The following is a 21,564-nucleotide window of genomic DNA, read 5'->3' as shown; positions in this document are numbered from 1 at the left end:
GGGGGCAGCTGTTCAATGTTAAATAGATTGAGACAGAATTCATTACATCCATAAAAAAAATCAATCGTAAGATGTTTGTATTGGGACGTGGTTTAGTCATAAAGTCTGGTGAGATGTGGGGGAATGTTTCCCCTCGACGCGGCGCTGCCATCTAGTGGCCGTCCGATGCCACTGCAGCAGTGAAACAGACATCTCTAACTTCAATTATATTAAAAATAATAACAACTAAACATTTGCAGGTTGCATCTTCTACAGTGAGACAATTTGTAAATGTTCTAGACTGTTACACAAATAAATCACTTTGGATTTTTGCCTTTTTTCCCCTTTATAAAAAAGGCGCATTCCACCTATTTTACACATCTGGCAAAGTGTACAAGTGAGATAAAAAGCCATTCTGTCCAACCAAGACAGCAGATGCATGTTCTACAGTTGACGGACAGACAGACAGACAGACAGACAGACAGAGTAAAATCATCATCAGGCTGCAGCTTCTCATTGAATCATCAGCAGAATGAAACACGGACGTCTGGAGAGCAGATCAGCTCCACAAACCGCTGTTTCTACACTTTACGTAGTGCAATACACGCACACAAGCGTGCACGCGCGCACACACATGCATGCGTGCATGCACGCACACAACAGCACACGTTTCTAGGCAACGCAATAGATTTTTAAATGTGTTGCGCTCACCTGTCTGACCGCAACCAGGCCGCTCTCTCCCGGTAGGTCCAGTCCCGGTAGGTCCAGTCCCAGTAGGTCCAGTCCCGGTCCCAGTAGAACCAGTCCCAGTATGAAAAGTCCATTAACGCTCTGGTGTCACAATGAAACAGCAGCAAAGTTTCAAACGTCCCACTGAAGGTGAAGTTTCTCTGAAACACCTGCAGTCTTCACCGTGATCCTATTAGCATTTAGCACGTTAGCATGTTAGCCACACCCAGCATGCACCTGTGCACTCAGTGTACTGACCACGTGGCCACTGATTAATTAAGGTCATTTTTCCCCCATCTATGCAGATTTATCCTTTAGAATAATGTTTAACTCTAACACATAGTGACGTCATTCTTTGTTATATTATTTTTTATTCGTGAGCGTTGTTTTGTGTGATTTGTAATGGGTGTAATTAATAAATAATAAAGTAAGAGTGAAATTACAGGATTTAAAAAAGAAAAAACTCAAGTTCAAAAGTTCAAGTGCACAAAAACTGTTAGAATAATCTGAATATCATTTGGTTTAATATAATTTGAGAAAAAAAGTTTTACAAAAAGTAAAATACTAAAATAATAATAATAATTTTATAATAATAATAAATACTTCCAATAATATTCTAAAAAAAAGAAGGTACAATACCAACAGGAGTAAATGTAATTTGTTACCTCCACCTCGGACTAAACGTAGACATGACAATTAAAACAACCCTGATGATGTCATAGCGATGTATTCTAGCCACGTTATTTTATACACATTTGCCTTTAAGTCAGCATGACATCATCATCAACTCAGATCTGAGGTCAGCTGAGCGTCTTCATCACATCACACAGAGGAACTGCGCGTCAGCGGCTACGATTGCTTCGCCCTCTGAACAGCGTCACCACGGCGTTCGTTAACGCTTCCCCCCCGACACACGCCACGTTAGCACATTAACGAGCCGCCGACTAATTAACACAATTACCTCAGCGAGCGCCAATCGGTGTCTTATCAACCTTTGTCAGGCCTTTAAACTGTGAACTAATTAACATCCCCCTCCTCTTGTCATTTCTTAATTAGCCGAGTTCCAGCAGGAATTCTGGGAAAAAAACGCTTGTGTCAGCGGCTCCGTTTGGCGCTCATTGGTGACTTTGCTGAGAGCTGATTGGTCCACGAGACAGGGTTTGAAAAACACACACCGGGGGGGAGGGGCCGGAGGGGCTCTGAACCCGGAGGAAGGAGCTGAACACACGAAAAAAAAAAAAATTCAAGACACAAGATTTCAAATGAGCTGTTTATTTATGTGTGAGCTTTGACGGTGTCGGAGACGGACGGGATCAGGTGACCTGCCGATGTTCACCTGTCGATGTTCACCTGCCGATGTTCACCTCCCGATGTTCACCTCCCGATGTTCACTGCCGATCACTGTCAGGAAAACAACCACACGTTCGTGAACCGCCATGAAATGTACTGCAAACAAAGAATATCTTATATTCCACTTATTTGATTCATATTCATCCAAATGTTAAACAAATACATTTTCAAGACTTTTCACAAAAAATAATCTGTAATTGTATTTCAGGTTCCTACTAGAAACGTTGACGTGCTTTAATGTTCAAAAATATGCTTCATTTTCCCATCATGCCGTGCTGCAGCAGCTGTTCTCAGCCTCTCTCTCTGAAACTCTCTGTTTGACCTCTGAGTCCTGCCCCTCCCTTCCAAAAAGCCCAGTCAGTCTCAGTGTGTTCATCAGAAATGTCCCGGACCAGAACCAGATCCAGATTACAGGAGTTTCTAATCATGAGGAAATTAACTCCAGCCTCTTGTTCTTCAGCTCCTCTTCCTCTAGAAGTCCAGATACGTTCGTCTTCTCCATGCTCAGCTCCTCTCTTTCTTGGAGGGCGGGGCTAACTAGATATTATGCTAATGAGGTACTTGATGACGTCACAATCTTTTTCATGGAAGAAAAAGATTTCAATTGAGTGAAAGAGTCTCCTGGTCCTGGTTTTGGTGGAAGAACCGGGTGCGTCTTGGTGGCAGCCGGTCTGGAATCAAAGAGTTCTCACCCCCTCAAAGGAACCAGAACACAACCCCTCAGAGTCTGTGTGGACGTGTGATGAACCAGGTGTTTGACCTCTAACCTCCCGTCTGTCACCTGCTGATGTTTGTGTTTATGTGTTATTAATTCTGTGTTTGACCCCTAACCTCCCGTCTGTCACCTGCTGTTGTTTGTGTTTATGTGTCATTAATTCTGTGTTTGACCCCTGACCTCCCGTCTGTCACCTGCTGATGTTTGGCGCAGCAGTGGAAGCGGACGTCGTTGAGGCTGGAGTCGTCGAGGCCGTACTGGTACTCCTCCATCCTGGTCTCGATGCCACAGATCCCCCCGTCCCGACACTCCTGGCTCCAGAGTCCGTACTCCCCCCAGTCCGAGCCGGGCCCCTCCAGCGTCGGGTGGCTGCTGCAGCGGAACTTCACGTTGTTGACGGCCGTGTCGTCTCCGAACAGGCCGAGGTGAGGCTCCACCCGGATCTGGAAGGAGCTGAGCACGCCGTCGGGGCAGTACTGGGGCTGGGACCAGTCCCCGAAGCTGGGAGGGGGACGAGAGGAGGGGGGGTGTCAATCAGGAAACTCTCTAAACTCCTTAATATTTGTTATTTTTTGTTATTTATTTATTTAAAATTCTGAATGAATTTATAGTTTGGATACGAAAATATCTCAATACGTTTCTAAAACAAATACAAATTGAAACTCCTTATTTAAGGCTAATTAACTATTGTTTATTAAAAAATGCCAATCCATGAATGTTTATTCATGTGTTACCAATATGTAGAACTGCATTATCACCAAAAATGAGATGTATTAATGGCATATAACCCACTATAAAGCTTCCTCTACCATTGATCATGACTAAGGGTGTGTTATTAGAAGGATTACGGTAGAAGTGATGCTACTCACTAGCCGGTGTGGGACTCAATAGAATACAGGAAGCTCCGGTTCAGGTCTTTGGAGCAGATGAGGCGGATCCCGTTCAGAGCGGTGTCATCCGACACGTACTGGTTGGACTCCACCTGAGGAAACAGAACACAGTTCCCAGATCAGCTCCGCTCAGGCCAGCTCACTATCTGCTGCTGGAGCTGCTGCCAAAGGGCAGCGAGAGTTCAGCCAAGAGCATAGATCTGCTCCGAGTGTTCGTATGCGAGTACAAGGTTAGTATCTGCAAACAACAAGAAGCCTTTTTTAGCTGTTCAGAGGTCGTCTTTTTACCCGGACGCTGAAGCCGACAGCGAAGAAGTCTTCGGGACACATCTCGGGCCAGGTCCAGTTCCCAAACTGCTCCCCGTTGTTGACGGTGAGCAGAGATTTGAACTGTCGGTCGCTGAAGGCGACGCCGGCTCGCTGCAGGAAGTTTTTCTGCTCGCAGACGCCGCCGGACGACAACACGGCCAACAGCGCGGCCAGCGTGGCCACGACGGTGAAGAGACTCGCCATGTTGGGAACTGAGGCCCGCGACGCCCTCGCGGCTCATATAGCGGCTCGTATCAGGTTGAATCATTGACAGAGCGGCGTGGGAACCAACAGCTGGCGTCACAAGGTCTCTGCTGGTCTTCTCACAAGTCATTCATTCGTTATATTGCAGCATTTCTACATCAGTAAAAACATCAGGAGTTCAGAGCCGTTCACTTCATCAGGAGGATTTATTTATTCCCATTTAAGGTTTTATGGAGTAAAACAGCACCGCATCCACACACCAACACTGATGTTTTAACACAATAACAGGCCACTATTATAGTTATTACCAATACATCAACATACAGAATGTAGAGGCTAAGCCCCGCCCCCTTCCAGTGGACCACCATGGTCAGTCAATGGACATGGATTACTACGACAGCATAGAGCCGAGAGTGGGGGGCAAAATTCAGAGAAAAAGGCGCAAATTTGCAAGTTTATTCCGATGCTAACAACCAGCATCTATGCTAGCTAACGTCCCATGAATGTATGTTTCTAATGAATCATCCCAACGTGTGACAACACCTCGTTAAGGTCCTTAGGGTGATGATGTTGATGCTTATTGTTGCTTTTGTTTATATGAGGACAAATTGTCATCTTATGGGTGTCTTATGTGGTATGTATTGATCGGGGCGGTTGGGCTAAGATGCTAGCGGTAGCTTTCACTTGTTGTCATAGCAACAGCAAACATCCGGTTAGCAGAACCAAGCAACTTGTTTATATCGACAATATATATTTATAAAGTGGCAAATTTGCAACTTTCTTTCTCAGAATATTGCACCCCTCTCTAAGCTCCGTTTTTTTTTTCCTGGCTCTGATACTTCGTTGTAGGATTACACATACGATGTATGTCAATTCAAAATAATTTTACACTTTTTATTATTATGCAGAATCCTCCCCAATGAAGAGGGTCAGTAATACTTCATACTAATCCAGAGCTTCACGTTGTATTCTGTTAGAGACGCCATAACTCTGAGGGATGATTCGGAGTCGCTTCTCTCTGTCGGCTGAAGTCGGACCTGAAACATGAAAACATCAGTGTTGTAAATCTCGAAGGCTGTTTTATTTCACGGTTTAATAATCCAGACGCTGAAGTGAACACACCTCCGTTTCCACCAGTAGTAAGCCGCTCCGCCGGCGGCCGTGATCAAGCCGAGGAAGAAGACGACGATCCCCACGACCATCTTCAGGAGTTTAGCCTCCAGCGAGAAGGTGTCTGAGTGAGAGAATGGATGAGAGTGAATCTGATCCCAGGATCCTTCAGTAGATCAGCACATTTAAAAGACAGCTTATCTGTTTCTCCTGCTTGTTTCATGTTAAATTACACCTTTACTGAATTTCTCTGAAGGTTTTATTCTATTTTAATTCAAACACTGTACCCAAGTATTACTTTAGAATTATACGACTCAAGTAGATGTAAAAAGTCATCCAAAAAGTAACTTAAAGGTTGAGTGGGTCAATCCTCGCGGCGTCCACATTTTCATCCCTGTGTGGTATTTTTTTATCATCGTCCCGATGAAGTGCTCACCCCAGTCCACCTCCAGGCTCCGGCTCAGGCTGCTGTGGTCCACCCTGCAGCTGACCCGCTCCCCCCTCCGGGGCGTGAGCTCCAGGTACGAGTGCAGCTGGAAGCTCCAGTCTCCGTTGGCCAGGACGTCTGTGGACGCCACGCCGTCGGTGACCTCCACGCCGTCCCTCAGCCAGCTCACCCTCACCTCCTGGGGGAAGAAGCCCATGACGCTGCACTGGAGCACGGAGCGCTTCCCGTAGTCGGCCGGCTTGGTCGGATGGACCCGAACGACCGGAGGCACTGAGGTGGAGGAAAGAGATTACAGCCTCTTTTACAATGAAGGAAATCAAGCCAAATTCATCGGCACCATCAGGCCTGTAATGGTAGAAATCACACAAAAAAACACACCTGTTCTATACAGCGTACTCCATATGAAGAGCTTTGCATTGTATCTGCAGAGAGTCTCCACTTGTGTTCGTCGCTCGTCCATTTTCCAGCCCTGCGAGTTGTAGTGGTCGGCGTTCTTCATGCCGTACTCTCCGATGCCGACGTACTTCCCGACCCGGGAGTCGTACAGGGTCATGATCTTCTGGTTGAAGAGGTTTTTCACAAAGAAGACCGCATCCGTGATGTTGTCGCCGTACTCGCAGTCATAGATCATCTGATATACGTAGCCACCTGCCGACGGACAGGAAGTTAGTATTTTAATACATGCAAAAACTAAACTAAACCTTTTGGTAACAATTGCTTTTTCTGTCCACTAGATGGTGCTGAGTTTTGTGGACGTAGTCGTCATTACGACACCCGTTGGTTTTCCAACCCTCAAGTTTTGTATTTTGGAATTTTTTTTTGCAACCAGTGAAGGAAGTGACCATATTTGGACTGAGGAGGAGCGACGGGTGGATCTGGATTCAGATGTGAAGCTGCTAACAAAGTTAGCTTCATAATTCAAGGTCAACTTAACAGCTAAGTGTTAAAGTAGCTAACTAGCAAAAATTATGCATAACTTGCAGCTGAAAACAGGTAATAAAAGGGCAGTTTACGAAGGTTCACATAACAACAATAAAAAAAAACTATTAACTATGAGCACAATTTCTTTGTATTGAATTGCGAAGTGAGAGTTATTCTATCAACATATTGTCTACAAAGCACATAAATCAAAGCTCAAATAAAACAGGACGACGTGAGGAAACGTACCTGCTGGTGCATCGCAGAGCAAAACCACACACACTGCGAGCTTGAACAGAAGAGTAAGTCCCGACATCTCTTCAGCGCTGGAAACTACTGCATGCAAAAAGCTACTTAAAACCTCTTGAGCTCAAAAAACCTAAACTACTTCCTGTTTCAACTCAACGAGCAGAGAGCCACAGGTCCATCAGGTTTTACCACAGTCGTGGTTTTTGTTTTCATGCAGAGAATTATTTAATAAGCAGATGATTCTCGGCAGCACAATTACACGCAGAAATGAGGGAAACAGAAATGTGGTGAGTCTGGTTTTTCTTTTCGTGTCTGTGAACGAGACATTCAGCACTTCCACTTCCCAACACGAATCCACCATCCAACCACTTCGTCTCTCATTTGAGTCCGAGATATGAATCTTCTCCACTGATTGATTATAGATATCAGTCGTGCTGTATTTCACAGTGTTTGAGATCTCAAATTCATCCATCAGAAAATGCACTTCCACATTAAAAAAAAAACAACGTGGCAGCCATCATCGCCGTCACTGCCAGAAAATAATTAGATTCGGAGCCCGAGCCAAATGAATCCTGCAGAGACAAGAAGAAGAGGCAGTTTGGAGCGTCGGCATTCTGTTATGAACACACAAGCACGGCAGACGTGACCAACATTATTTACTGGTTATTCGTGCAGGAGCAGCAACGTGGCCCGGAGCTGCGTCGCCACGGTGATAACTGATCGGGAGTCTGTGCCGACGACGGGTTAATAAACACTCGAGAGAGAGACGCCTAAAAGGGAAATGGTTCTCCTTCATTTTAATGTGGTTTGCATGTACTTTCACCAAACAGGAACAGACATTTTCAACTTCCCCTCATGTGCTTTATTTGTACACAACCGACTCTACAAACAACACGTGACGCTGCAAAGACCAGAACGTTGTCCGATGGATCCGATCACGCAGATTGGTTGGATTACAAAGATTCAAAGTACAAAGCTCCAAAGTTCGTACACTCGTTACATACATTGTGTCTTTCTCACAATAAACTTCTGTCTTCACAGGAAGTTCGGTTTAGGAAAGGACTGAATATGAGACGTCGTCATGGTGACGCTGGTTGGTTTGTGGACGCTGGTTTTGATGCCTTGAGTTCGGCACTTTGGTTGTATCCATTTTTTTTACTTTTGCAACCAGTGAAGGAAGTGACCATATTTGGAGTGTGGAGGAGCAACAGGTGGATCTGTTGATCACAAGCAGCAGAGCGGCAACCTTACTGGATCTGGATCTATGTGGATTCTGGTGTTGAAGCTGCTAACAAAGTTAGCTTCTATAATTCCCGGCGATCCCACATCTGACATTGAGTTTCCAGTGTTTGTCTCGATCTCGATCCGTGTTAGGTCTGGCAGGACTTGTTGGCTTTGGTGATGAACCGGAGTCCGGTGGCGAAGCCGACGACCCCCAGCATCACACCTCCGACGCACACGGCGGTTTCCACGGCCTGCTGGTCCTCGATGACGTCGACCTCTGTGGAAAACACACAGACAGACAGACAGACAGACAGACAGACAGACAGACAGACAGACAGACAGACAGCGTGAAGGTTTCACTCCTGGTCTTTCACTAAAGCCGATAATATCCTGCCAGGTAAATACATGATTAGGGGATCCCCTAAATGAAGACAGTTCAGCAGGTAGACATGAATATGTGGAGTGTACCAAATGTCCACGGCACTTAAAGGTTTCCATTTTAACGCTTGTCTCTTTAAGCAGACCCCCCCCCCCAAATAAAAAGCCCCGGCTGCCCTGATTGGCTTAAAAAATAGGTAGTTCTCAAGCTGTAATTAGAGATATGTATGTGCACAAGCACTTAAAAAGTGAGTTATGAGTTTGAGTTGACATTCATATCATACATCATGTTCTACTATCTTGGGCATGATTTAACATCCTGTCCGTCACTCGTCACATGACCACCTCACCCCAGAACTTGGTGAGCGGCGCCTGCAGGCCGGCGTGGTCCACGCTGCAGGAGTAGATGTCGCCCTGCGCCGGCGTGATCTCCAGGTAGGACGACGTGCGGAAGCTGAAGTCGCTGTTGGAGTAGTACTGAGTCTGGCTGACGGCGCCGCCGTCCACCGGCTGCCCGTTCCTGGTCCACCTGATGATGACCGCCGGCGGGTGGAAGTCGTCCACCAAGCAGACGAGCGTGTTGTCCACGTCGAGCTCCATCAGCTGCTTGGGGAAGATCATGGAGGTCGGGCTGACTGCAGACGGAGAGAAAGTTACACCACGTCATGGACGAATGTTCCCGTTCTGAGAAGTGCCAAGTGCCTTAAAGCTGCATTCTCCCTGCTGGCCACCAGGGGGCAACTCCTCTCTGATTGGATAGAAGTCTATGAGAAAATGAGCCTACTTCTCTCTTGATGCGATGAATTCCTGAAGCGTGAGGCAGCTCGTCACGGAGACGCATTAATGGAAAGTCCCGATGCAGCGCGACACGGCGAACAATGACAGACGGTTTAACCTGCACTGACAGTACGAGCCTGATTACACACCCAGAGTTTAATTATACACACACACACACACACACACACACACACACACACACACACACACACACACACACACACACACACACACACAACACACACAAACACACACACACACACACGTCTCATTAACTAAGCTGTAATCTCTCTCTTTAGTGACGGTTTTAATATTCAACAGCTTTTATTTGCAGCTTCAGAGTCTCAGACGATGACTCCTGGTCCTGGTCCTGGTCCTGGTCCTGGTGCTGGCTTCTATTGCACTTCATTTTAAAGGGAACTCCTGCACATTTAGTTTAGATTGAACATAAAAGACATAATAAACTTATAGAATTCAACTCATTGTCAAATATTAAATCCCTAATCTTTATTTTGCCTCTCAGAGTGAAACAGCGTTGGGGAAACTTGATGCGTTTCAGATGTGTTCAGCTGTTTCACCAGAGAGACATTTACTTTCTAAACTCCTCACATGGTTTCATTTAAATAACTGTTTTATGATCCAATGAAACCGAATCAGCCGTTGTTTAAAAAAAAAAAAAAAAAAATCAAAGATCAAACCAAAAATATTTTTGCATAAAGAGAACTTTTACTTTTGGAACTTGACGTGCCTTTTGCCAATAACGACGGATTAATAATGCAAGACCTTTACTTGTAATGCAGTATTTGTACATCGTTGTATTGGTACTTTGTGATTCTGCACCTTTTCTGGTTCTAATTGGAGTTCAGGTTCCTACAAGAACACGTTTACATGTTTTATTTTCCCATCAGGCCCTGCTGCAGTCTCTCTCTGAAACACTCCATTTGACCTCCTGCCCCTCCCTCCCAAAAAGCCCAGTGTGCTCTGATTGGTCAACCACTTACCAAAATGTATTTTAGCCTCTGGTTCTTCAGCTCCTTTTTACATTTGCGTCCGTCTCCTCCACGCTCAGCTCCTCTCTAACTAGCATTAGTTTAACTAACTAGCGGATATTATGCTAATGTGGTACTTGATGACATCACTACTCCCTTTAGGATTTGCAATGGAGACTTTTTAAATGATGTAACACCCTAAAGGAAAGGAAGAAGCAGAGGAACATCAGCCTCCTCACCTATGGACTCCGGAGGATGATCGTACGCCCTGATGGCTCGTGGGATGTTGTACTTGCAGGTCCCCAGGGACACGTACGCGTCGGGACCCAGTCCAGGATCCAGGACCCACTGGTGTGCGAACTCCGGCAGACGCTGGGAGGCCTGATAGGTGACGGGGTCAGCGGTGAGCAGCTGATCGCCGTCGAACTCCACGTCGTACTGGCCGTCATCGGACACGTTCCTCTGGCAGAAGGTCAGGAAGCGCAGCAGGTGTTTCCCTGCAGTGAGGAGATTAAAGACACGACGTAGGAAGTGTTTGAGTTGTTTTTGTGAGTGTCGTAACATCAGACATCATCCAAGCTGCAGCTGGCAGGTGACCAAGCCCAATGATTACAGCTGGCCTGTAAAACAAAGTCATTAAATCGAAGGAAACAGGACATTTTGTGATGCCAACAGAAAAAAAGGGTGTTTCATAAACAGGTTATTATAATAAGCTGGTACTTCATAAGAAAATGCATTCACTCAGGAATAACCTACTTTAACAACTCACCTTGACTGCATGTTGGAAGGCAGATAACCAGCAGCACTGGGAACAGTTTCACCTCCATGTTGTGTTTCTGCTCCTCCAAACAAACTGATCCGGTTTCAGCGGCAGAAGCTCGTCTCGTCCCGAACATCAGACCGCGTCGGAGTGACTTCCTGACCACAAACCAATCACAGCTTCTGACTCTCTGACAACAAACGTTTCCACCTAGAAATCTCTGAAGGAATAATGCAACTCTGCTTTTTGACACGAGTGAATGCTGCCACCTAGTGGAGGGAAATCAAAGTCATAACAAGTACACTTCCTCATCTTTTTCATGTAAAATACCAAAGTTTACAGTTTATCTCAGGTTTTTAACTGCATGTCATTATACTTTATGATATTACTATGTAATATTTAATTGTTTAGCAGTAGAGTTTACAAAGAAGAAGAATAAAAAATGCTTTCCTGACTTCCCATAATGCTTAGTGTCAGTTTTATGGATGTTTTATGGCTGAACGGGGATCGCCATAAATAAAATAAAATAATAAAAAAAACGCTTAAAATAGAGCTGGATTTTTAAAAAACAGAGAATCCAAAAATTTCATAATTATCTCATTTAGATTAGTTTTTTCACTAAAATGGATTTTCACTGAAAAAGAAAAAAAAAGTGTCTCATCTGACACAACAAAAAATATTAGTTTCTTAACTAATTGTACAGGGTGTTTAGTTTAGGGATAATCATGCCATTTTTATCATTTTCATTTAATGAATAACTTATTTTAAAAAAAGGAAATGAGATCATGTCTTATCTCTCGTTTTTTTCGACTAACCGATGAAATAAAAAAGTAAAATATCGACTTGAAACACGGCGCTCGCACTGATCCGAGACAACAACAGTCAACTTCTACAGAAGAGAAGATTTTAATAAACACACTTGTCCAATGAAAGGTTTGCGTCTGCGACGCAGCGATGCTCATGGGAACTCTCTTCAGGGAACAACTAAGACAATCAACTGGAATGAGAAATAACAGCATGTAAAAAAAATAAAATAAAAGGAAACAACTGAGAAGAAAGACTGAACAGCAGAAATACATTAGTTTGTGCAACAGCAAATACAGTTTAAGTATATACAAGCATATATTCTTCCACTGAACATTCAACGATAGCTTCCACTATCACGAGGGCGAGGAGGACGTCGTCTCTTCGCGGGAAAGACTCGAAGCGAACCGAGCTTTCTAAGTGCTGCAGAGGTCTTCGAGAAAATCCGGGGATGGGAAACCTGCGACATCATCCAAAGTAACATTCAGCAGCCGGTGTGCAGCTCTGAGGGAACGGACGCAGGGAGTGTGATGTCAAAGGTGAACCGGTAACGATCTGTAAATACCGAAGACTCGCGATGGGTTTCACATTTAGAAAGACTTTTAGGAGAAGAGTGCAGCCGTCTTTACAGCATGTCGAGCCATTTTCTCTACTCTACTATAAACCCACTTTGTTTCCAAAAAAAAAAAGTACTTTGTGTAAAACCAGAGCTGGAGGCGTAAAGCTGGACGAACGCTGCGTGTAAACATGGACGAGGAATGATCCAGAACTCAAACCGTAACAGACACCGGAGGTTTGCTTTACTGCTCAACAGGAACCTCCGAGCTCCTCTACAATATATATTATTTTATCTCCAAATAATCTAACTATTATGAACAATCTGGACGATTAAGGCTGTGTCTAGAGGTCGATGTAAAACTGGAGCGTACGCGGCAGAAGGCCGGATGTTAGAAAAGCAAGGCTCGTGACCAAAAAAAAAAAAAAAAAAGGGTTGCTGGTTCAAGTCCCAGTACCGTTCTGAGGAAATGTCGGTGAAGAAAACAAATAAATAAAACACTCTTCCGTTCTCTCACCACAGAGGACACGCCCTAAACCGCCGGCCAGATCAGATCTGGAGTCAGGCCCGTCTTTAAACATCCGCTTTTTCTTCTTTTTTAATTATTATTATTATTATTATTATTACTCCGCTTCCCTCTTTGGGGGATCACCATAAAATTCTTCTTTATAAAAGAAACATAAATTTGTACAAGTATTTACAACAAGGGGAGGAGGGGGGAAACCAAGGCATTTAGTGTTTATGTTCTAAGATGATCCGGAGACGCCCGGCCCACTGCTGCTGTCAGGGTGTCCTGGGCCAGCCCAAGTCCCTGAGGTATTAGTGTTCTCCGTCGTGAGCCGGTTTGCCGAGGCGGCTCAGCCGGAGTCTGAGTCACTGGTGTCTGAGGACGAGGACGAGGACGAGGAGGAAGAGGAGTCGGAGCTGGAGCTGCTGCCGCTGAGGCGTGAGGGCTGAGTGTTCGTCTCCACGGCGACGGGCTTCTCCACTGAGGACGGAACGACAAGTCAGAGTGAACTAACGCAGATACACCAGGAGGAACCCCACAACCCCACAGTGGGCATGACTCTTTTTATTTAATAGAAGAAAAACCAGTATGAATGAAACGTATCAGATCGTAACTAATATTGCAAAACAAATATCTATATTCTTCTAGCTATAAGCTCACCTTTAGGTTTGGTAGGTTTCTTCACAGAGTTGAGTTGGCCGCTGACATCTTGCAGCCTCTTCTCCAGCTCCTTCCTCTTCTCCAGCGTCAGCTCCTCTTTAGACTTGGCCACGCCCCCTTTCTTTCCTGCCGGACCTGGAAAGAAAAGCAGAACGGAGATTTGACCGTTTTCCGTGGTGCACTATTGTAAATGTCAGGGTTCCTCCACCTTCTTCCAAAGTCAAATTCAAGCACTTTTCAAGCATTTCAAGGTGCATTTCCATGCTTTTCCAGCACCTTCCAGCTGTGGTAAACTCCATATTTGTATCAATCCAATCCTCAGTATTGAGTCTACTTATTATGTCACTTGTTCATCACATTAAATGAGATGTTATTGTCCTCTAAACAACCAACATGATGTTTGGAGACAGCTTTTTACAGAAGGACCACAAATGAAAGGAAAACTAATTCCACTAACAGATCCACAGAAATATAATCACCAACTATTTTCATCATCTGTTCATCATCAAAAGTCATTTTTCATAAAGAAATGTCAGAAAATGCTGTTTTCAGTCCCTCAAATATGGAGATCTTCTTTTCTCTGTTCTATCAAATATGTCATCACATAGAACACACATTTCAAGCACTTTCAAGCACCTTATTCTAAATCCAAGCACTTTTCAAACCTTGAAAACACCACACTAAGATTCAAGTGTTTTCAAGGATTTCCAGCACCCGTATAAAAACCCTGTATTGTGTTCACCAGGAATTGATGGTGGAGACGTAAATTAATTTTAGCAAAAGATCTGCAGGTTTATTTCTGGCAGCTGCGACCCAGCTGGTTATTGATGAACCGTCGGTCAGTAAGTTGCCAATGAGTGCAACAGACGTGGAAACCGAATATTGCGGTGTTTGGTTGCCGGACGCTGCACGTACCTTGTTCGCCATAAGGCTTCCGGGGCTTCTTCCTCAGACAGGTCATCACGTAGCGCTCCAGCTCCTTCAGCGTCGACGGCTTGAGCGTCTCGAAGTCGATCTCGATCTCCTCCGGGTTGGTGTCCCTCAGGGAAGGCTCCCTGGACTGGATGATGTGGACCACGCGGCCCAGCTTCTCCCCCGGCAGCTTGTTGATGTCGAGGCTCAGCTGGCGCTTCTCGTCGTAGGACATGGGCACGATCTCCTCCTCCTCCTCGGAGTCGTAGTGCGGCAGCATGGACGTGGGCGGCGGCGGCGGCGGGTAGAACGGCTTCTTCGCGGTCCTGCAGGATGGAGACAGAAGATGATGCTCGTCATGTACGTCGTGACGATGAGATACAGTTTGACGGACTTCTCCTATCGGACTACTCACTTGCTCGTCTTGCTGCTCTTCTTGCCCTGGCTCTTCTTGGGCTGGGAGCCGCCGGCTCTGGCTGACTTGGTCTTCAGGATCTTGCCGGGCATCTTCCATTCCTCGGAGTCGGCTCTGCTTCGGACGGCTCGACTTCGCTTCTCCAGCTTCTTCTTTTTCTTCTTCTCCTTCTCCTTTTTCTCCTTCTTCTCCTTCTTCTTCTTGGCCTTGACGATGGGACCTTGGGAGAGGGCAGCCAGCTGCTCGTGCATAGCTCGCAGCTGTTAGGAGATGATTTGTTTTAGTTAATAAGAAGGTTTTGGATACCTGCATGATTAAACAGCAGTGGGGGGGGGAGGACACTCACTTGTGTGCAGACCTGGTCCTGGAGCTCGGCCAAGCGATGCGCTCGCTCCTCCTCGCTGTCCGAGTTGCGGCTGCTCTCGCTCTCCTCGCTCTCGCTGCTGGGCTCGCTCTCGGAGGTGGAGGAAGAGGAGGACGAGGAGGAGGAGGAGGAGGAAGACGAGGACGTCGGATGGCCGCTCATCGACATGGCGTTGTGATCCATGTGTGGTACGTCTGGCATCTTGGCAAAACGAAACTCAAATACATCCTGGGAAACACAAAACAAAACAGAAAACCCCCCAAAGAGTCAGAAATGTCATTAACTTGAGTCTGATTATGTGAGACGTAGAACTGGAGAGCCGAGCTCACCTGCAGCTTCCGTGCCATGCCGACCACGTCGTGGTCAGGGGGGTTGTACTTGTAGCAGTTGGAGAACATGAGTCTGACATCGCTAGCGAACTGCTGAGCGTCCCTGTATTCACGGCAGTCCATCTTCCTCTGGTGAGGAGACGGCAAGTTTAGAGCGCCCTCAAATTCTAGCAGTGTTTTTATATTTCTTAATAAATTGCAATATTCAATACATTGCAGATTTTCAGCCTAAATGCTTCATCACAGTTTATTTCATTTAAAATGAAATAACGTTCTGACATTAAAGGGACATTTCACTGCAAAACCAACAACCCTTCCTCGTGCACGGCAGTAATAATACGTGTATTTGATATAGCACCTTCTGTGAAAGCAATGTTCATGTGTTTTTCATTTGTATTTATTAATGTTATATATGTTAGAAGAAGGAAGTTAAAATGGACCCTGAACCTGATGGGAGGTAGTGACATACAGGCAAGAGGGAACATTTATGACTGTGGTGTGAATTGTCCCTTTACGAGTTCTCTGCTATAATCTAGCTATAACGACGATACGACAAGTTAAAAGCCTGCGAGGCGTCACCTTGATGGAGTTGAGGTCCATGGGACACTTGATGATGTCGTGGTAGTCGTGGAGCCCGAGTGCAGCTGCGTCCACGGGCGTGTAGAACGGCCAGGCGTACGCCGCGTGCTTCTTCGACAGCATGTCCTTGAGCAGCCCGCTGCAGTACCTCAGCGGGGGGCTGAGTTTGCCCTTCTTCGAGGGCTGGGCCTGGACAGAGTCGGGCAGGTCCTTCTTGGGGGGTTTGATGGGGCGTCCGCTGCCCACTCGGCGTCCGCCGCCCGCCATCATTGGCTGCAGCATGACGGGACCTCCGGGGCTTCTGACCAGGCCCATCCCGGGCGGGGCCTCCAAGCTCATGCCCCCCATGGAGGAGATGGAGTGCATGGAGGTGTCGTGGACCTGGCCACCATGGACCTGGCCACCATGGACCTGGCCACCATGACCCCCATGGACCTGGTTGCCGTGGCCTCCGTGGACCTGGCCCCCGTGGCCCCCATGGACCTGGCCCCCGTGGACCTGGCCCCCATGGCCTCCGTGGACCTGGCCCCCGTGGCCCCCGTGGACCTGGCCCCCGTGGCCTCCGTGGACCTGGCCCCCATGGCCTCCGTGGACCTGGCCTCCATGGCCTCCTTTCCCCAGGCCCACCATGTGCGTGGCCCCCGACATGCCCACAGTCAGGCCCATGGTGGAGGGGGTGGTGGTGTCGGCCTTACGCTTCACCCCCTTTTTCTAGGAACAAAGAGGTTGGAAATATCTCAATATCGTGGCTTTATTCTAAACATTACATTGTTTGTATCTCATCTTGATATTAAAATGCTCAATATGAGACGTGCCTTTCAAGATCCTACATGTTATTTGTAGAAAATATTAACGGATTATTCCAAACCTTCCCTTTTTAAAAAAAAAAAAATATTCAAAGCTTCTGTGGAGGTTTTTTCAAACAAAATCCTCAATTTGAATAAAAGTGATTAATCAATTAAATGTTTGCTTTATATTTAATTAGCTCTCTCCAATGAAAATAACTCATCAGATTCCTCGAGGACTGAGCACTTTTCTAGTAGGCTTCTCCAAACTCACCACTTTTATCTAATTCTACAAATAGCATAATACCAAAAAACTAAAGAAACAAAAAACCTGTGCAGCATTCATGTTGATTTAGGATTTGAGTGTCAACATTTTGAATGAAGCTTGGAACTATTGTGTACAGCCGTAGGGTTTGGTCCATACCTTGGTCCGGGGCTGTGTAGGGGGCAGGCCCATGATGTTGGCCGGAGGCAGGCTCTTGGTCAGCACCGTGTGGGGAGAGTTGGCCGGCATGGACTCGCTAGTATCGGAGGAGGAGGGGGAGTAGGCGGACTGGGACACCGCTGGAACCTGCTGAGCCCTCGCTGGTGAGAGAAATAATCAACTTTAGGGATAAAATCCAGTTAGAAAACAGGCGACAAAAGCTGTGTCTAAATCACTGAACACGATTCTGCTAAATAAAGACGTTTTGTATCGCCGCTGACCTGTTTGTGAGCCTGGAGGTCGGACCGTTTCTAGTCGTTAATTAGAAGAACAGCTGGAGAAACAACTGCATTCAAATTCTGCAACGTTTTGTCACCAACTCACAGTTAGACTTGCGACCTCGTCCCCTGCTGTTCTTGCTGCGAGGAGCCGGAGGAGGCAGCTCCTCCTCATCCTCGGGCATCTGGGCCACCTTCTGGAGGAAGATCTTCTCTAAGGGCTGAGCCATCAGCACGATGTCGTCTGTCGGCTGGCCGAGGAAGCAATTTATAAAAAACACATTAGCCCAATGCAAAATAAGAAAAATTGTATTTCAATGTAGCTTTTTATAGATGTTTTAATGATTAGCTGATTAATTCACGTGCAGAGTGAACACATCAACAGTTATACCAAACACAACTTCAAACATGCTTGAAACTGCATCGGGGGTTTGTCACTGCGTCAGATATTTACATGTAAAATACTAACAAAAGTAAAAACGGTCACACTTTACAAGCCTTATAAAGGAAAAAAAACAACCACTTTAATCTGCTGCATGATCATCGTATGCAATCAGCCACGTTGTCGTCTGATTTGTAAATAACTTGGTAACGGATCTCCACTGAATGTTCAGAGACACACCGTGTTTCAGTTGGATGCTATAGTCATCCGTCTCCTCGACGTTTTCATTTTCCCTCCTGCCTCACAAGTTACGCCGTTGCACAAGTAGCGTCTAAGCAGGCGGCTCTTACATCCCAGACAACTTTCTGTTTGCAAAGAGTTGAATGATCTTGTTCACACAGGACAAAATAAAATCAAGAAAACGATGCTTTCACAATATTAAGAAACACCTGGGCCCGGATCATCAAATCTACAGTTACAAATCTGCCCCGAGGTTTATATAACCCTGGCTTAACCCTGATTTATCCCTGTGCATTATCCCCGCAGGGAGTGAGATGTAATCATTACAGCGGCGCCATCTTATTGAAGGAAACAGCGAGAGAGACATAAAATAGGACAAAAAACACGATGGATAAAAGATCTGTGTTTCCTCCCCTTTGACCTACCTTGTTGTAGATGTAGCAGTTGGTGAACATTGTGTTGAAGTCCTGTATGCACTCACTTGCACTGCGGTAGAAGTTGTTATCCAGACGCTTTTTGATGGTCCCCATGTCCATGGGCTGTTTGATTATTTTATGGTAATCCTGCAAAAAGGCAGAAGGATAGATAGAGACGGGAAACAAATAAAACATTTTTTAATTAAACCCAAGTTAATGGATATTCACTTATTGAAATGATGAAAACAGCTTTGAAAATGCTACATATTATTATTATTATTATTATTATTATTATTATTATTATTATTATGTTACATGTTAACAAGGCTTGAAGTTACTTTGTAATATTTTACTGTGATAAATGAGTTTTACATTTCAGCAGCTAAATAAAGTTTTGTCATTAATGTCAACTCATGCATCAATTAATCTTAACGAAACGACAAAGCAACCAATGCGTTGGCTGTATCTAATGTTGTGTTGGTCACACTAGAGAATGATTTATTGCTTGTGTATGGTAAATAATACTGAAGAAAAGGGAACTTGAATCCAGTAGGGGACTTCTACTTTAAACGTCTGAGAAGCAACAGAGAAAAAGTGAAAGTAGAAAGGGAAAGTTGCAGCATTTGCAATTCACCGGTAGGTTAAGCCTGTAGGCGTCCACAGGCTCACGGAAAGGCCAGGCGAACTGATGCCTCCACAGGTACTTCATCAGGGTCCTCTGGAGGAACTGCAGCTGGTTGGTGATGCGGCCCGGCCGGCTAGGATCCTTCACGGGGGGCTGCGGCGGGGCGGGAGGACCCTGGGGCATCGCGTGTGGCAGAGACGGGCTCTCAAAGTCCTCGTACAGCAGGGAGGGCTTGCGGATTCGTTTGCCAGAACTACTGTGTTGGTCCATCGCGCCGCCAGAGAACCCGACCAGAGAGCTGGAAGGGAGGAGACGGAGAGAGGACGGGGGAGTCAGGAAAGTAGAACCATGGGAACTGAATTAAAGTGTCGAGAATGAAAAGTACAAAACAACTTTACACTTTTAAATGATAAAACTGGAACAGTTGATGCTTTATAGCCTTTGGTACAGCCAACGATTCACCCAAATCCACTCCCATGAATGCATGTGCTGATGTGAAATCTGCTCGGTCATAAGGTGCAGACTACATGCTTCATTCACCCACAACAGTGAAATCCTGGCTCCACCACGCCCACCCAGCGAAACCGCCAACCAGGAAACTGGAATTCTATTAACAGGCTGCTACTATCAGCACCGTCCTGGGAACGGCCATCGTTTGGCTCCTCACCAGCTAAAAAAAACAAACATTCACTTATAATAAGGCTGGGCGATAAGAAGGCAATATATACATGATGTATTATCACATTTGGCTCCACGACAATGCAGGGATCAGGTTTTACTTTGGCTCGTTAATGCATTATGAATCATGGGGGGGGGGGGGGGGGGGGGGGGGGATACTCAGATCCAGCACTTACTCCATGCCCATTCTCCATATAAATGTAATCAAAACAATGAGAGAAACTCTCGTACTTTACAGTCCAGCAGCAGCAGCTGGTGATCGCATGGTTCGGAGGCCCCGCCCTCCCTGTTTGTAAACACTGCCTCACAACGGCACAAACCAAATGACAGACAGCGGGGGAGGGAGGGGGTGTGACGTAAAAGAAAATGCTTTAAAAACAAGCAATATTAATGTTATCTGTGCCGTATGGATACGCTCCAAACCGTTAGCCAGTCAGTCCGATTTCGTCAAAAGCGTACAGACGGTTTAATGACCGGCAGAGAAGCTAAGCTTAGCTAACTAGCTAGCGTCACTGCAGCGACGCCTGGCAAATCGGTTCATTTAGGGGCTGACTACCCTTTTTTTATTTATTTATTTTAAACACCGACACATGCTGTGTTTAATAAAGCTAGACACCGTATATTCCCCAGTACACCCCTGTTTAGACAACCGAGCTGTTAGCAGGGAGCCCGAGCAATGAATGACCCGACCGACCGACTGACTGACAGCTAGCCGGCGGGGGGATCCAGCCGGCGGGGATGCTGCAGCTGTCATTCCCCCTGCCTTCCACCCTTTTTATGCTATCTTAGCTTGAAGCTAAAAAGAAAGGGCTCCGCGTAACGTGTCTACAAATGCAGCTACGATGTCAGGAAACGTTAAAGAGTCAACTGTAAAAAAAAAAAAATGAAATGAAGCTACGTTAGTTAGCTTGTGTCCACCCGCTGCCAAGCTAGCAATGGGTGTCGAGATGCTAACGGCAAATTAAGGTCTAATAACGTTCGTTATATAAACGTTACGTTTTATTAAAACGTTCCCGGCTCGGTGTTGTGCGTCGGTGTTGTGCGGGTTACCTGTCGTGATGTGGCGGGTTGACGGCCGCTTCCATCGGGCTCAAAGGCGGAGTGTGTGTGATTTTTTTTTTTTTTTTTTTTCTTTTTACGCTGCACTTCCACCGAAACACCACTAAGCAACTCGGCGACGAAATGGCGTCCGCTCGTTTCCGCTTGACCGTATATAAACCCGTCACGTGGTAGTGACGCGCATTTCCTGTCACGCTCGGGGCGATCCTGCGCTCTGATTGGCTGTCTGTCAAAACATACAGGAGCGTAAAAAAAAAAAAGCGACCTGCGCGCGCGGTCGGGACATCTTGTACTCGGTTATGAATACAATGGATTTCTGCAGTTTTTAAGGATTTGGGCTTTTAATCTTATTTTTTTTTGTTTATTTTATTTGTTGTTGTTGTTTCTTTTTACAGAGAAGAACGTTCTTCTGTCCGCAGGGGAGCTATGATGTTAATGCAGGTCCTCTCATGCATTTTAAAACCCCCTTCGGATTTACATTATCGTGACAACTGTCATCATTTCATGGACATTATGAAAAG

General features: G+C 45.9%; 4 protein-coding genes across 17 annotated transcripts; all 4 read right to left on the bottom strand.

The window, feature by feature from the left end:
* Positions 1-1,932: 1,932 nt before the first annotated feature.
* On the bottom strand, positions 1,933-4,185 carry LOC311024129 (vitelline membrane outer layer protein 1 homolog). Of its 2 annotated transcripts, XM_084026408.1 has the most exons (4): positions 3,952-4,185; positions 3,643-3,755; positions 2,968-3,274; positions 1,933-2,109 (listed from the first exon to the last, which is right to left on the bottom strand). In XM_084026408.1, the coding sequence occupies exons 1-4, from the start codon at positions 4,174-4,176 to the stop codon at positions 2,107-2,109; spliced, it is 648 nt and encodes a 215-aa protein (XP_083882534.1). In that variant the 5' UTR covers positions 4,177-4,185; the 3' UTR covers positions 1,933-2,106. The 2 variants fall into 2 exon arrangements, with proteins under 2 accessions (XP_083882534.1, XP_083882533.1); XM_084026407.1 differs by lacking the exon at positions 1,933-2,109 and having other exon boundaries at positions 2,468-3,274.
* An 898-nt stretch (positions 4,186-5,083) lies between these two features.
* Positions 5,084-6,996, bottom strand: LOC311024128 (rano class II histocompatibility antigen, A beta chain-like). The gene is made up of 5 exons (XM_084026406.1): positions 6,902-6,996; positions 6,113-6,382; positions 5,723-6,004; positions 5,299-5,410; positions 5,084-5,213 (listed from the first exon to the last, which is right to left on the bottom strand). The coding sequence occupies exons 1-5, from the start codon at positions 6,966-6,968 to the stop codon at positions 5,150-5,152; spliced, it is 795 nt and encodes a 264-aa protein (XP_083882532.1). The 5' UTR covers positions 6,969-6,996; the 3' UTR covers positions 5,084-5,149.
* A 154-nt stretch (positions 6,997-7,150) lies between these two features.
* Positions 7,151-11,247, bottom strand: LOC311024254 (RLA class II histocompatibility antigen, DP alpha-1 chain-like). The gene is made up of 4 exons (XM_084026577.1): positions 11,039-11,247; positions 10,509-10,766; positions 8,854-9,138; positions 7,151-8,402 (listed from the first exon to the last, which is right to left on the bottom strand). Exons 1-4 carry the CDS (start codon positions 11,163-11,165, stop codon positions 8,272-8,274), a joined length of 801 nt encoding a protein of 266 aa, XP_083882703.1. The 5' UTR covers positions 11,166-11,247; the 3' UTR covers positions 7,151-8,271.
* A 669-nt stretch (positions 11,248-11,916) lies between these two features.
* On the bottom strand, positions 11,917-21,180 carry brd2b (bromodomain containing 2b). Of its 13 annotated transcripts, none has more exons than XM_084028011.1 (14): positions 21,035-21,180; positions 19,316-19,604; positions 18,691-18,828; positions 17,750-17,894; positions 17,366-17,526; positions 16,679-16,867; positions 16,592-16,639; positions 16,157-16,552; positions 15,578-15,706; positions 15,231-15,476; positions 14,885-15,144; positions 14,473-14,795; positions 13,558-13,692; positions 11,917-13,377 (listed from the first exon to the last, which is right to left on the bottom strand). In XM_084028011.1, exons 1-14 carry the CDS (start codon positions 21,067-21,069, stop codon positions 13,247-13,249), a joined length of 2,625 nt encoding a protein of 874 aa, XP_083884137.1. In that variant the 5' UTR covers positions 21,070-21,180; the 3' UTR covers positions 11,917-13,246. The 13 variants fall into 13 exon arrangements, with proteins under 13 accessions (XP_083884137.1, XP_083884138.1, XP_083884128.1 ...); XM_084028012.1 differs by having other exon boundaries at positions 16,157-16,537; XM_084028002.1 differs by having other exon boundaries at positions 16,616-16,639.
* Positions 21,181-21,564: the final 384 nt, after the last annotated feature.

Source organism: Eutrigla gurnardus (genome assembly GCF_963514095.1).
Source record: "Eutrigla gurnardus genome assembly, chromosome: 14".
Taxonomy (NCBI): Eukaryota; Metazoa; Chordata; class Actinopteri; order Perciformes; family Triglidae; genus Eutrigla; species Eutrigla gurnardus.
The sequence above is the reverse complement of the archived record's forward strand: the minus strand, read 5'-3'. Positions and strand labels throughout refer to the sequence as shown.